This window comes from Tenebrio molitor, chromosome 8, assembly GCF_963966145.1.
Source record: "Tenebrio molitor chromosome 8, icTenMoli1.1, whole genome shotgun sequence".
NCBI lineage: Eukaryota > Metazoa > Arthropoda > Insecta > Coleoptera > Tenebrionidae > Tenebrio > Tenebrio molitor.
Genome location: NC_091053.1, coordinates 12,861,307 through 12,877,386, shown reverse-complemented (window position 1 = coordinate 12,877,386; position 16,080 = coordinate 12,861,307). Strand labels below are relative to the sequence as shown.

General features: G+C 36.9%; 1 protein-coding gene across 2 annotated transcripts in view; it reads left to right on the top strand.

Moving 5' to 3' along the window:
* The window catches only part of LOC138136336 (ras-related and estrogen-regulated growth inhibitor-like), a 104,964-nt gene that overhangs the window by 47,645 nt on the left and 41,239 nt on the right, over window positions 1-16,080 (top strand). The window contains exons 2-3 of one of the 2 annotated variants that reach the window (XM_069055494.1): window positions 8,495-8,551; window positions 12,680-12,756. In XM_069055494.1, the coding sequence (XP_068911595.1) occupies window positions 8,495-8,551; window positions 12,680-12,756 (134 nt within the window). The remainder of the gene's footprint in view (window positions 1-8,494; window positions 8,552-12,679; window positions 12,757-16,080) is intronic. The other variant, XM_069055495.1, reaches the window with a different exon arrangement.

Sequence of the window (16,080 nt, the reverse complement as noted above, 5' to 3'; positions counted from 1 at the left end):
TACTCGACATCCAGGTCGGAATTTGTTCGTACGACATTACGTACTACAGACAATCAAGTAATGAGGCAATGAAGTTAAACGGAATGCGGTTCTTCCGGCGACCACCCATCCAAACACTGGCGCCTCCGATGTTGCTTCACTTGACAGAATTATTCTTTCATAATAGTTGAGTTGCCGTGTCATTATTATTAATATTTATTATCTTTGCAAAAAGACATTTATAAAAAGGGTAAAACTGTTAGAAAATACGTTTCTTTCAAATGGGAAATTTGTATATTTTGTTTATTTATTTACTCACACTTTCTGTTTTTTTTTTTGACGTGTGTGTAAAATTTTCTGCACAAATAAAGGCTCGATCGATGAATTGATATTATTATTAAAACCATTTGCATTCACTCTTTTACTCATTAATTACAGTAAAATACGGGATTAAATACACGGTTTGAAAAATTTTAACAACAGCAATATGTAATGCTTATTGAAGGTAATAAAAGAAAAGAAAAAGGATCGTATTAAAAATTGATTGATTTTCAAAAATGACAATAAAACCGCAAAATCATAAAAAATATTTATATAATTTTATTTTTCACTTTAGTATAATTGCATGATAACTCCTAGGATACGAAATACGTAAACATGTCCATAACAACCGGGGCATAATACAGGGCGTAATAAGAAGAAACGGGCGTAATGAATTCATAACGCCCTCATCAATTCATAATTGCAAAGATGCCATTTTTTTTTTAAAGAACACGTATAGTGAAAAATAAAATCTTGTATGCACCACGGCGTCACCGAATGATTACGCCCATCGAACGATATCCATCTCTCGGGCTAAAGCCCTCGAGTTGGATTCATCGTTCTCCGGGCGTAATCATCGTTGTAACGCCCTTGGTGCATAAATAGCTATTTATTTTTTCAATTATTACAAAATATTTGCAAACACTATTAATACGAGTACAACGGATTCACCAAAAGATGTTTTAACTCTTAGATATAGTAGAGGTCCCAACAGAGCTCCTTGAAGTTTTTCCAGATTTTTAATTAACAATCTTAAAAATACTTCCTTGCTTAATGCCAATTCGGACAACTGAATTACCATTATATGTACTAAGGACAACGTAACATTTTATCTGCCCCGCCCATTACATTTTCTTAGTTACCAATCAAATAGGTTGTTAAGAAGATCTATTTCTATTGCGAATCTTAAATTTTGAAAAAAACAACTCGAATGAAAATCTATATTTGACAATTTTAAACTTGTTTTTATGTAAATAAATATGATTTGAAATTATGTATTGGGATAATAATAATTCATACTGTACAAACTATGCTACGGTTGTCTTTTTAAGTAACGAAACTTGGTATTTTTGGTAGATTTTGGTTAGTTTTGTTCTGATCAAAGATTTTTCCTAGTTTAAATCTCGAAGTGAGATTGCAACAGCTTTTCGACCGTAGTTGCAGATTTTTTCCATTTCTCTCACTTAATTTATAAAAACAATAAATATATGGAATGGTGCAAAATAAATGCCTTCACGTTTTCAAAATTTTATTCTGTCACCTGCCGCATAAACAACGTACCTACTAGAAACAAAAGAATTTGAATTTTGTAGTAGTAATTCAACGAAAGGGTTTAGAGCACGACGAACGCAGTGAACGAGTTGGACAACATGTCTTGTGAAACGAGTGTAACATGCTGTTTTCTACTTCGGTTTCATTAATTTAATTTTTTTTTAATATAAACTAATTATCTAGTGACTTATTTTAATGGAATTGAGTTGGTACTGACGAAGCAATGTCATTTCATTGAAAATTTAATTTCAAATTGTCTCCCAAATGTTGTTTCAATAATAATCTACCCCCTTAATAGTTTCCTTAGACCCAAAACATGGATTCAGGTTCAAATGACATAACAATATTTTTTCTATAATTGCTTTCAGAATTAAATTTTAAAATTCAAATTTTTGAAGGAAATCTGAAGTATCAACGCAGTGACCATGTGCTAGGTAAGTAATAGAAAACTGTGAAATCGCATTTCACACACCATTATGTAATGTTTCTATAGTTTCAATCTTACAATGTAAAAAAAATTATATGGTAGAAAATGACCCACTTCACGGATGGATAACTGTGCGTGAATACCAATTTTTTGAAAAAATTATAGAAAAAAAAAATTTACCTTAAAAATTACTTAAATTAAATTTTTGAAATAAAAATTGTCATTTTCTCAAAAAAATTGTTATGTAAGGTACCAATTTTTTTCACTAATCGTTTAAGTGGTATGAAGGGCTATCAGAAAAAGAAGAAAAAAATGGGAGTTGCCATTTAAAAAAATTATTGATGACGTCATAATTGGGAGATGAAAAGATACAACATAAGTAAAGTACTGAAGAATATGCACTTTTTAAAAACAAAGTTGACCTGTAACGGTTTTTCTCAGAAATTAATACAGTTTCATCGAATTTATTCCGAACTGTACGAACGCATTGTATAAAGGATTGTTTGAATTTTGTCGTTCTATATTATTTGTGGCGCGAATCGTTGCTTCATTCAGAATGTCAAATGTATCAAATAACAGTGGTTCAAGATAGAATCCCTGGAACTCTCCCGACATCAGAGATATTATCAACGAGACTTCAACGGCACGACCAACAGATTTACAAAATTCATAAATAAATTGATAAACGTATAAGAAATAAATGATTCAAAACCTTCTAGACAGGTTGGTCTCTGAGTTTGAACAATATAATATATTGTTAGTTTTTGTGTCAGCGACGACAAGGTCTTACTTTGATTTATCTGTTGAAGATAATATTCCTCGTTTTATTGCAATGCACAAACTATTGTGTGGGTCAAAGTAATATCTTTCTTGCCAGTGCTAGTTTTATGGCTAGTTACACGAATGAATTGAAGTTTTTTTAAAGCATATCCGCCAAAGTTTTTCTGTAAACTAAACAAACAGAACAGCAAAATAGCGAAAAGACAATGATTCTGATTTTAGTTTTTTCTTAAATTTAATTTTTAATTTCTTAATTTTGCTTTTTGCATTATCCTCACATTTTGTAAATCTTTTTTCAACCTTCCCTCGTTCGATTCTTTTCTGTTCTCATTGTACCGTGCGAACGAAAATTAAAAAAATCGAGATTGCCATGATTAATACACTTCAGTTGGCAGCACGTAAAAATTTAATTCAAATGTCATTACAATGGTAATTGTCATTATTAATTATTGACTATTAAAATTTGCTATTACAGTATGTTTACTTTAGAGCAACAAATTTTCATTGTCCAGTGTTTCTTCAGCAATAGAGAAAGGCTTGGTGCTATTCGACACTTCGAGTTTTTAAGGAATTTCAACTAAAGTTTTCGGACTTTCAAGGCACTTAACCAACAACTTGCCCAGAAAGTCTACAAATGCGTAAACATGTTTTTGGAAACAGGTAGTGTTCTGCACAAAAAAGGCAGTAGACGACCGACAATAAGATCAGCTGAAAATATTGAAGAAGGTGAACAAAGAATGATTGCAGAGATTAACCCAAGAAACTAACCTATCACTATAACCTCACTTTTAAGACTGTCATCTGTTAATTGAAATCTCACGAATTGCCAACTGAAATGTTTGGTCAGCGCCTACTCTAATTTTTTTTTCGATCTCGCGGGATTATTATTATTATTTAAAAAAGGGAGGGGAGGGCATGAAGGTCGAATTTTTATTTTGTTCATACGGATATCTCTATCAAATAATGAGATAATTCCTTTGGAAGCACCAATTTTATTATCATTTATTGTGCATATTTACCTTTATTACTTAAAATGTTTCCTTTGCATAAAATTTGACATTTGACCTCCACTTCGTGCGGTCGAAAAGTAATTAGCGACACTTTGAGACAATGTAATTTAATAAATGCAGGCATTATGACCCACTGGGATGTAATTTATTGGTAATAGTAGTTATTAAATGTAATTTATGGCAAGCGTAATGAGTTTAAGAAATGCTCTTCAATTTAATTCTGACATCTGAAGCATTCTAATCGCCGCTTCCATCTCTGATTGTTACTTGCACTTAACCGAGCCGGAAAAAAACGAGTCTAATGAGTAATTTCCAAGACACGAATGAAAATAAGAGTAATTGTGGAAAAAAGAAAAATCCGCAGAACGAAACAAAATTCCTCCACGTACTCGTACACCTCGCTCGCCGTTTTTCCGTCACGACTCCATTTTTTTCACGTCTTCCTTTCGCCTCATTTTTACCGGAGTCGTGCTGTTAATTATGCAAATAAAATGGCGAACCTCTGGAGGCGCAACGGAGTAGTGGAGTAACGGTCCCAGTGGAACAATACCGCAGGACGCACGTGGTTATCGTTCTGTTCTAAAAACTGTTTTACTGTTTTGTTTGCGGCAAAGCCAAATGAAGTGCATTGTTCTCTCCCACACTAAAACAGTCGGTGGAAGCGAGCGCCGTAAGGGTGGCAAATCATTACGTGCTTAATTGGAGCGGGTCGCAACAGTCGAAGTTGCGGTCACTTCCGGCTGACGCCGGGTAAAAGTCAGCGCGGCACAACCGTAAACCCGGAGCTACCCAGCTTTTGTTTTCGCTCCGTCGTAAACCGCTCGAACGCGCCATTACCTGTACGCTCCTCTGCAACAAAACAAATCCCTCTTTTAATGGAACTGCATCGGCGCTGTTAATTAGGCGTATCCCGTGGCAACAGTTCATGCAAGAAGTTGCACATTTCGTAACTGTAGGTGAAGTCGGTCAGAACTGCAAATAATAAAGCGACCAGGAAGCGAATCGCGATCGGAACAAACGCGAATAAATCTTAGACGTTGTCCAACCATCCGACTCGACCAACACCACAACAAAAACAACAACAACAATAATAACAACGATGATGCGATTTTGTTCGTGAAGCTTTGGTCGGGGCGCAAAATTGCGTCGTGCGATTACACAAAGCTCGCAAGGTTGTGGGAGTGAAGCTCTCGGTGTTTTGAATTGGGCGAAGTGCAAAATGGTGAAATTGCTAATGTGTGGCTTAATACAGGGTCATTATAAATGATTGTCCCATCGCAGTTGGCGTTGAAAACCCACAAAAATTTGGGATGTGCCGCTAGCTTCGCAACGTTAGACAAACTAGTAGACAAATTTACACTACCGCCAGCAGCGCTACCTATCGGCGATGCTAGTCTCACTCATGTTATAAAGCTTGCGGCACATTCAACTACGTCATCAACGCCTACTGCGATGAGACAATCATTTATAATGACCCTGTAGTATATTAAAATATAAGTTGCAGAAGGCATCTATTCAAGCATGAATTTGAAAACAAAAATGAGTGCTTGCAGGACCTTCTGCAACGAATCTTTTATACTATTTTTTCAATTTTGCTGGTTTATACCATTTTATAAATGAAAAAATAAAAATTTGAAATGTAGGAAATTTTGCGGTGGTTGGTGACATTTTTTATGTGGCATAATTTTAGTCAGCTGTGAAAAAAATTAATTTAAAACGTCAGATTGATTTTATTTTCGCATTTGATGTTTGAAAATGAATGCTGAAGAAAGTTTATTACTAGCGCTGCCGCAAATTAGGCAAATTGCACAAAAGACGTCAGAAAATTTACTGCCGGAGAAGTCCAAAATCCCATAATGAAAATTAAACGTTTTGTTAATTGTTATTTATTAATTTGCTTTGTTCTCTGCGAGATTTATTTTTTGACGTCTGTCAGTTGACACTTCACGCTACCAACATCAATACAGTAAATTTTACTAGTCTATTCTAACACGCCAACGACCTATTATTCTAAACGCAAAAAAGAAATAAACGATTTGAGACGAGTGGGGATTTGTTTGTCTTAAAGTGTCGAAGTAAAGATGGGACAGAACAGAAGTGAACAGCGGAAAAATAAAATAAGAAAAAGTATTGGGTGAAAGCGAATTTTTCTAAATTGAAAGGGTTCAAAGCGCGCCGCGAAATATTTCAATTTCAAGTGACTCGCAGATTCGGCGATTTGATAACGATTGGTTGAAGAAAATTTAAATGTTGTTTGAAAACTTCATAAACAATTCCGTAGTGTCTAGATGCTGTGAAGATTTTTTTAAATGCAAATTGGAAATGATTCCTAACGATTTTTGAGTTTTAATAATGACAGACATAAAATTTTAATTTCCATTTTTTAAGGATGTTCCTAGCGTGTATAGGTGTTGGATTTTCTCATGGGCTATGAGTCATTTCTGCGCAAACAGACTAATATCAGTCTCGAGTAGGCGCTACAAACCGACTGGAAAATATCGTCAATCGTTACGTTAGTGTCGTCTATCTCTCGTCTACTTCGTTTTCAGTTTTCATTTTACAGATTTTTCACTGGTTTATCGTTCCGCCTTCGCACAGATATTTCCAAGGTCACAGCCCATGAGAGAATCCAATACCTCTATTACACCAATCACAACGAACATGTTTTTACTATATTCGTAGGTACAATTTAGTATGTCACCGGTGGATAAGCAATTATTACAGCACTCGTGTGATTACACGACGCCGTTTACAAACTCGTCGTGCAACTTTCATACTACTCATATTATAATAATGCATTTATCCCACTAGTAACATAAATAACTATTATTTTAGAGTTTGCGGAACTTTATTTCACACTTGTGTACACGTGCCCTTAATCAAATTCTGTTTAATTTGCTACAGAAACAAAGAAAATACAAGTGCTTTATTATTACTTTTACCAACGTATTCGCTCATTTCGTGGCAATAAATGCGCCCGTTTCAAAATGGTGACATCTTTTGGCTTTGAACTGGTTTCCTAAGTTATTCGATTGGAGCAGAAAATTATGCTACCTGATTTGACTAATAGACAACGATGTTGTAAAAAAATATATACAACTTGTGTATAAAGCACTTTTTGTATTTTGTATATTTCCCACTTGTGAAAAAAAAGTAGTGCTTTTTACGCATGTTGTATAATAGTTACTTTCGAACCGAGTGCGAGAAGATATTTTTCGCGCATTAACGCATTATTTGCGGCACGAGCGACGAAGGAGCGAGTGCTTCATTTGCGCGAATGTACCGAATACGTCTTCGCGATTTTTTGAAACGAACATTATATCTGATTTGTCAATAGATGGCGTTTGTTCATGTGCTTGTCAAAGTGTCAATCGAATTAATAATTATTATAATTAAATTAATAATAATTAATTTATTTTCACTTTTTCAAAATTTTCAACACCCATATTGGAGAAATAGCGTTTTGCAAACCAGATTTTATTATTATCAAGTCAAATTATTTTCAGAATACATACTTAAAAAGGCAAATGCTTTTTCGATGATTTTGAAGCACTAATGCGCGAAATCTACGTTCGTGGTTAACTGTTGCGGTCGCGAAATGTCATTTTGAAGGGAGTAAGTCCAAAAATATCTATTTTTAGACATTGCACACAGAAGTTTTCAATTATCTAGATACACAGAACTGTCATCTTGAAAGCAAATTGCTGGCAGCGTTACAATTTTCGGACTAATGGCGTTCAATACAAACTGGCGACATCTTTGTTCATGGATAATATAAATATCATGAAAATTGCGGTACTCTTCAGGGACAATAGAACATACTAGAACGAATTTATCTGTGGACGGTTGATTGGACGCACTTCCGAGGTCCTTCCTCCATGGAAACTAGGAGGAAACTAGAATAAGGATGAGGCTACAGTCACAGAGTACCTAAAATTATGGTACTACATGCGTTCAAATTTACCTTCAATTGATCCAAATCCAATCCAATCCAACAGGATGAAATTGATTTTTAATTCAACACGGAAATATTTTTGTAATAAGTAGTACCCATTAGTACATAATTGTTTCACTTTGAATCAAATATCAAGTTGAAACAAATGTGATTTGAAATTATTTGGGTAATTTTGGTTTCAATTTAAAATAATTCAACGGTTGATGACAGCGCGGTACTGCAGTGCAGTACCGGTACCGCAAACAACTAGAACCTCCTATGCACCTCAACGTCTCCATCTTCTCATCCCGTGTTGATTTTTCGTGGGGAATGTCTATTCGTCTGTCAAATTATTTGTCAGCAGTACCACAAAGCCCTCATCGGTCGTACCGCGCGCCGTCTTCTGCGTCTCTCGTGGACATCGATTTGGGAGCGTGAGAAATGCGTCCACGTCACGGTCGGGACTGATTGTGCCGGCGAAAAAACCGCCGCCAAGAGGAGTGATGGTACACGAGAGCGAATATTGATGTCCTTCAGGAATCTGTGGCAGCACGATAGAACCAGTTTTTGCCAAGAACTGAGTGACAACTCAATATCGGAGCTCGCTTAATGTCGTTACATCATTCACTGGCAGGGAAATCGTGTTCGCAATCCCATCTTTTCGCGAATCGGTCCATAAACATGAGCACTCCTCGTCGCTCACCAACACAAAAAACAAACCCGTAATGGCTTCCGAATCGTATTAATTATTCCTTTCTTTGCCTATTTCAGCTGTCACCGTTCGCTACCTAACGAAGCGTTATATTGGAGAATACAGTTCCACGAGTGGTGAGTACTTTTTCTCTGTTCTTAATTAATGGAGACTGTCTCTCGCGGACGACATTTTCACTGGTTCTGCTCGCTTCGAACGATTTTTGCCCGATCCCCTCAAATAAATCAGTCGATATTAATGTCCTAGATGATTTTTTTAAACCTTGTTAATAATCTTAGCTGCGATTGCTTCGCAGCATGATATAAAAAAAAATCGCGACTTCTAATTAAACAAGCTTCATTCAGTTTGGCAGACGTAACTAGTTAATCATCGACAACATAATTAAGTTTTTTTTATGTATCTAATCTTTCGTCATTGAATAAAACTATAAATGAAACAAAAATAGTTATTTATGTAACAAGTGAGTAAAGTAATACTTTTTTCACGAGTAGGAAAGACTGACGCACGAGCCGAAGGCGAATGCTGCAATTCTTACGAGTGAAAAAAGTTTTCAGAGGTTCAATGAACAATTAAACCGAAAATGTGTAACAGCTCCAGAAAAAAATCCTACAAATCTTCCATTTAATAATAAAAGATAATAAAAGAAGAGAATCATTTCTCCAACCAGTTTACTTTTTTTGCTTTTGTACAGGACACAAAAGAATATTTAATATTTACGTCTGGTGGACCTGTTTGAAATCCTTCAATAATGTTAAGCACTACTTCATAACACCATAATTTTGGGGCAGTAAACAACTTTTTTTTTTCAAAATTTAACGTCAAAATCTTTTAAAAACACTATAATCCATCTCTGTGCTATACGTTTAAACGAGACACCATAAAAATTACTCTGTAACGATACTGGAAAGTTTTTGCAAGAAAGTGAACCGTAAATGCAACCTTGACCTGTCCGGTCACCAGAATTATGGCCCATCGAAAATGTATGGTAACTATAGAGTGAAAATTGCACTCATTATCATAACTCAAATCAAGTGATTTATTACCTGTGGAGAGCTTGAGAGAAGATCAACAAGAAATTGTTTGAGTCAAGATAATTCTCCCACAAGGAAATATTTTTTTGAAAATTAAAGAATGAATGCATTCTTGTTGGACATTCAATGAAAGAATGATATGAATTCCACAACCCGTGTTAGAATATACTGAACTCCACGGCTGTCGGCCAACCACATCCCTCGTATTTTCATTCTACAACGGCAGATTGCCAGCGGGATGTGTTTGTAAATTTTCAAAGATTGTTTTTTCTTGGTTAGTCGCGGAGAATAGTACATTCTTCAACGAGCGTATAATGATGGGTATTATTCAGGAGAATGAAAACACGAGCCGTAGGCGAGTGGTGGAATCATCCGAGTTTTAAGTTAAGTCATGCTGAAACAAAAAAAAAACAACGATTACAATTACGGCCAAAAATGATTAAAGAGCAACCAACGGACAACAACTTGTCTTCGTTTATGTTTGTGTCCCAAGCGAAATCTAAAACAGACTTTAACGAAGAAAATCTTCTCTTGTCGATCCTGTTCTCGGTCCATTTAAAAATCGTCCATCCCGAGGCGACTCCGGTCTCGACGGCATCTCGACCCGTTCGAGGAAGTCTTCCAGTAAAGTGCTTTCGTTTTTATTTATCGACGGTGGCGCCTCCGACATCCGTTCGTAGAACCCGAGCCGGCGTTCCGAAGAACGCGTGCATCACCGGCGTGAAAGAAGTATCTTGTCCGCGATGTGTCATTCCGTTGCCATTTCGCCCATTATCTTGTGAAAGAAGCTTTTACTCAGCCAGCACGGTAGGTGGTCCAATCTTTATCGGACGTTTAGCGACGTTCGGCAACCTCGACAACCGTGGATTTTTCACACCGACACCAATTAAAGAATGGACGAGGAGGTCGTGGTCATTAATGAAACCTGGACGTCTCGCAGGATTCTCGGATCGCCGCGTTCCTGCTGAAGAACACTTTTGGTTCGACACAGATCCGCTTTGACACTTAGAAAACACGAATTCTATTGCCGCGATCGTGTCAAACACGACGACAAATTCTTCCTCCATGTCTTCGTCTAGTTCTTCGCAGCGAAAAAACTCTCCGACGGCACTCGCGTTTCAATCGCGATTTATTTTCTCCCACCAATTAATTTTTGAACTCTCTCAATTATCACAAAGTCGTTCCAGTTTCTGTACCACTGTAAAAATCAAAATAAATAAATCTCGGTTTTATTTGCATATTTACGCAAAGCTGTCCAACCTAAACGACTAAAGTAGACAGAGCCTCGTAGACGCGTGATAAGCGCGCCTGGTCTCCATTCGGGAGGTTCGGGGTTCAAACCCCTGGCCGGACAGTAGATGGAAGAGGTTTTTTTTCAGAGGTTTTCCTCATCTTGTCCTGTGGACTCATACACAGGAAGCGAATGCTGGTACAGTGACCATATCCTCTGAAAGCAGTCGACTTTGACAGTGTCCCACCCGCGAGAGACTTCTTTTAACGTGGGGTCTCTACAGAGGGTCTCTGGTCTTAAAAACCCTTAAGTCATAACATAACCAGAGTCCAGTGTTTTTTTAATGTACCTAAACAACTTTCCCTCAATCGCAGATCAATCACGATGATTTGATTGTTGCCTTGAGGATTTTTTTTTTTGAAACGAACCAATGGGTAATTAATGTTACAATAGAATTAAAACACATCGATACAAGACTTTTTTATGCGCCATTAAGATAAGACAGTCAACGACTACCATTACTAGCTCCCCGGTTGGGTTTTTTTTATTTCGGAAACGTTATCGATGGGCTCCTCAAACCTTTTATTTTAATAGCTTCGAGTTGGATTCTTTCGAGTCTTGGGCGAGTTGGAATAGACATTGTCGATGGTGTGTGGACTACTACGAATAAATTATGCAACGGCTATAAAATGCCCCCGAAAAGTCGATCAAAATTCTACAGATAAGTCTAAAAAACAATTGGTTGAAGGTAAAAACACGTCAGATATGTTCCAAATGAGTACTAATTGGGGTTAACAATTCAAAACAAATAAAATCCCAAATTTTGATGAAGTTTCGGTGTGGTGTATTTTTGTACGTATGATTGTGCGCTTTTGTAGCCTTAAGTACTGAGGCAATTTCGACGAGACTTTCACTGGTCGATGGCTTATTTGTCCAGGAGTGACATAAGATATATAACATCAAGTTGTCGAATACAAAAAACCGCGTAACTAGAGAGTTTGTAAGTGTATATTTTTGTAAAAATGGTTGAACACAACATTATTTATTTTTGACGTGGTCGTTGCGAAATTTCCCCAGATAAAGAACGGATTTTATTAGTTGACCAATTGCGACAAGACACGTGCTTTATCTATCGGACACCACATTAATAATAATAACTGGGTCGAAAATATGATTCATTATGAGTGGTCTTTTATGACAATATTTCATTTTTACACGTCGCTCTATAAATACTTCCACTTAACAATAGTTATTTTGTAATGGGAACGTGATTTATTCTCGGGCGCCATTTTATTAATTTGTCTCTAAATGTTGCGTCAATAAATTATTGCCGGTTTCGACGCTGGTCACAAGTGCACTATAAAGTGTAGTTTATGCACAGGTTTTGCTCTTGTTGTGTCGGAGACAAAAAAGTGACAGTTATCGGTCTGACCTCTCTAGCTTCTGTCTTGGCTTAATTAATTTACAACCAGTGCGTTTCAGACAGTTGCGCTTTTTTTCTCGCATTTAATCAACATTCATGGTTGCAGTTTTTCAAGCGACTGTAAATTCAGGAATACCGTCCAATTTATTTTAATTTATTCCGACTTGGATCAATTTGCACATTATAAAATTCACTCGAGGGTATCGGACCATGTCCGGGCACGCTTTAACTAATTTTCAATGTTTGGTCAAAGTCAAAGAGTGATCGAATCGACACGTGACCAATAAACGATTGCGTCGGATGAACGAACACACTTTTTAAATGTTTCAAAAAATTGTTACTTGTTTGTCAACGATAAAAACACAAAAACAAACAGTCATGAAGGAAGGAGTCTCGGAGAAAGGATTCGTCGAAAATTTTTATTTTTGTCTAGCTCCGGGACGCTTTTTCCCGCCCGAAAGAAACGAAGTTGGTGCCGTTTCCGGTGAAATCGCTGGCGCACAAATCTCGCAGTAATAATTCATCTGTTTCTGAACGTTGTTTCTTTTTCTCGTTTCAGATTTTCTTTATCGTCACAACGTCACATTCGACAACGTCACGACGGAGGTGGAGATCCTGGACACGTCCAAGTGTGCGGTAAGTGCGAGGGGCGGCGGCGGCGGCAACTTATTTGCGCGGGAAAAAATCGCGCAATTTATCATGAAAATTGCAACGAGTCGCCGTAATTCATTATGCAATAACTAGTTTTAGTTAATGGATTCGTATTGGCGGTCATTAATTTCTTGAAAACTTAATCGCAGCGACTCGGAGGCAGCTCTTGCGGCATCAGAAGCGACAGCGAAGATGCAGGATTTGCGACTTTGTAAAATATGATTGGAAAGATCTAATATGTCAAAGCACAATTTAAACAGATCGAATTTTTGTTGGCCGAAGAGTTCCAAGTCGCATTTTCTCTTGATTTTTAACACAAAGTGAAATTCAAGATGAAAAAATTTGACTTCAGACTTTCCAGATACCTAATGAAAATTCCAATTTTATTCTAAAACATTCAGATCGTACACGATATTTTCAGGACGAGCTCACTACTCCGCAAAACACCCACCACAGTTTTATCGTTAGTGCGTAGCTCGTTGACGCCATATCGTAACGAAACAAGTGCAGAACACACTCCGGAGTTCTGCCTTTGTGACCAATTTCATTTGGAGAAAATCGATAGGTTGGTCTTTGCGTCAAATGGACCCAAACCCGACATAAATACAGACAAAAATTGTAAAAACCGCTGAAATGTCGTCTGACTCGTCTGTGTGGCACTCGCAACCCAGAAAATTCTATAATCAGTACAGAGACGTACTCTCCAGTTTTGTTGATATGTGTAGATTTAGTTGTTAAACAAACGTGACAGAAGTAGGTGAGTACGTCAAAATATGAAAACAACACGACAACGAGAACAGCCGCCTCAGATCCGTCAAGAAGTTTAAATCTCATTTCCACCCGTCTCTCCGATTCTTCTTTTTCCTGTCTTCGTTTTGCTGGATCTGTTCTTGTACATCCATCACTTCGCCTCATCCGATCCCGTCAACTCCGACACTAACCGTAAACGTGGCGTTTAATTAAGCTGAGTTATCAAATTGGGACAAGGTTCGTGATTTGCATTGAATGAAGAAAGAGCCTTTCCAGTAACGGCACATCCCCACAGACTCGCGATATCTAGACGGGAGAGATTTTTTTCTTCGCCGATGACCGGTCGAATGCGACATAAACGTTCGAACAGGTCAGCAGAAAATGTATGTATGTAAGGCGGACCGTTTCGCGCGACTTTTCGAAGAAAAGAAGATAGAAGTCGTCGTAAAGTTTACGGCGCTTTAATGATTTGTTGGCGTTTAATTGTTGCCTAATTGGGGCGATGAAGGATTTTTTAACCTGATAGCGACTCTCGCATCTTATCCAGGACGGCAACAGTATTTTACGCGACGAGTGCGTAAAGTTGTACTTTTTTTATAAGTGTGCGGCAATCCCACGAGTGCTTGAGTTCCACGCAATATTATTTCCAATACATACTGTCTGCAATTAGGAAAACTTCAATTGAACGCTTTTTACTTCTATTTTCAAACAGATGTTTTACGCAACAGTTAAACAGTTTCTTGAAAAAACAGAAATGTAAAAAAATAATCTAAAGATTTTTTTCTTAGTAATTCGTATCTTCACCTGCTTCTAGTGCAAAATTAACATTTTCCACACTCTCATTTTGTGTGACAGTTTCCTCATTTGTATCTAAATTTATTTATAGTACATATATGTTTTTTTTTTCTGTCAGTAAATCTCCGCTTTCATTGATTTGCATTAACGACTGTCGTTACGATAAACAGAATTGATTAGAACTCTACTGCTGAAAAGAATGGTACTCGAGATAAGTACATTGCAGCAGCAACAAATAGCCGCCAGGTTTGACTTATTTGAATCCATCTGATTTCTCTTTGTGGAGCACATAAAATATTTTTTGCTTTGCGCCTGTTGAAAAAGGGCAATTTCACATCTTTGCGTTCTCTCGTCGCACCGTGTTTGTTTTTCTTCTTCGAATTCTGTCTGTTGGACTCAAATCAGGCTTGCGCGTTGGCAGTTGGAAGCAAAATATGTTTTTACGGTCTTCGTCGTGGTAAGTTTTCTGCACTGGAGACATTTTGTCGCTTGTGCAGAAATTGCACCGTTACAGAAGACTGTCTGCCCAAATGACAATGAAACGATTGTGGATGTGTTCATTACTGAAACCTGAAACCGTAATCGGCTGAAAGCGTGAAGTTTCATCAAGCCACAGACCGTTGCGAATTCTGTTGCTTCACTTTTGGCAGTTCTTTAATTAACTTATCGCCGACTTAAGTGCCTCACGAAACAATCTCGTTACCGACGTCGGCACGTTCGCGTTTTTCCAATTGACACAAGCCGACAGAGATGATCGAGGAGAATCTTCCAAAACTAGATTTCGAAATGAAGAAACCATTTTGAAGAAGGCAAATACTGCGCGACTTTCCAGGTAATGGTGTCGCAGCAACAGTTTTATTTTCTAGCTTTCTAGAAATTCTATTTTTGATGGTATTTAGTAAAATCTCGAAGATTTTCTACAAACGTAGATGTATTTACGAGCGACCCAGATTGCATCATGGTCGATCATCGTGTTTTATAATTTGCCATAAAATTTATGGATAGGTAACACGGATACTAATTGCGGCCCAGATTGCTAAGTTTGTATCAAACCATGAGACCACGATGGTGAACAATAAAAAACACCGAAGAAGAAACAATCACAAACAAAATTGGCGTCCAAAACACTGCCAAAGAAAGAAAAAAAAAGAGTGGGAATAGGGTTGCGTACTGAAACTGGTCCTAATGCAGATCCCTGCGGTACTCCGGATTAATTACGAAACTTTAGGGTTACATTCCCTTTATATAAGACTTCAAATGTGTGTAATCAATTTTCCCTTATCACTTAATTCAGTCATAAAATTAAAAAAATCGATTTTGAGTAAAAAAAATTTTTTTTCGCACACGTTCATAATTCACAATTAATTCAAACAACACATTTATGAAATTCGCATCAAAAGATAATTATTCGTTTTTGAATCATTCCAATTTTAACATTAAGAGCGAAAAATAACCAAGATTTACAACTGCAGTGTCATAAATAAATATCTCATTGTTGGGAAACATCTGTTGACCACTTTTCTAAATTGATTAGAAGTGGATGTTCTCGCTCGGGCCTGAATTATTCAAGTTAAGCCCATACGTTTTTTATGCTTTTGTTTTTCATAACCTACTTGACCAGACATTTTTGAAACATACAGTAGATTTTTTTTGACTTTTTAAAATTTTTCTTTTGACTTTTTTGTGGTTAAATTTTGCAAAAATGTGAGAAACTGGACGTCAGATATCATTATTTTTTTAATACATTGGATCTTACTGTATAAC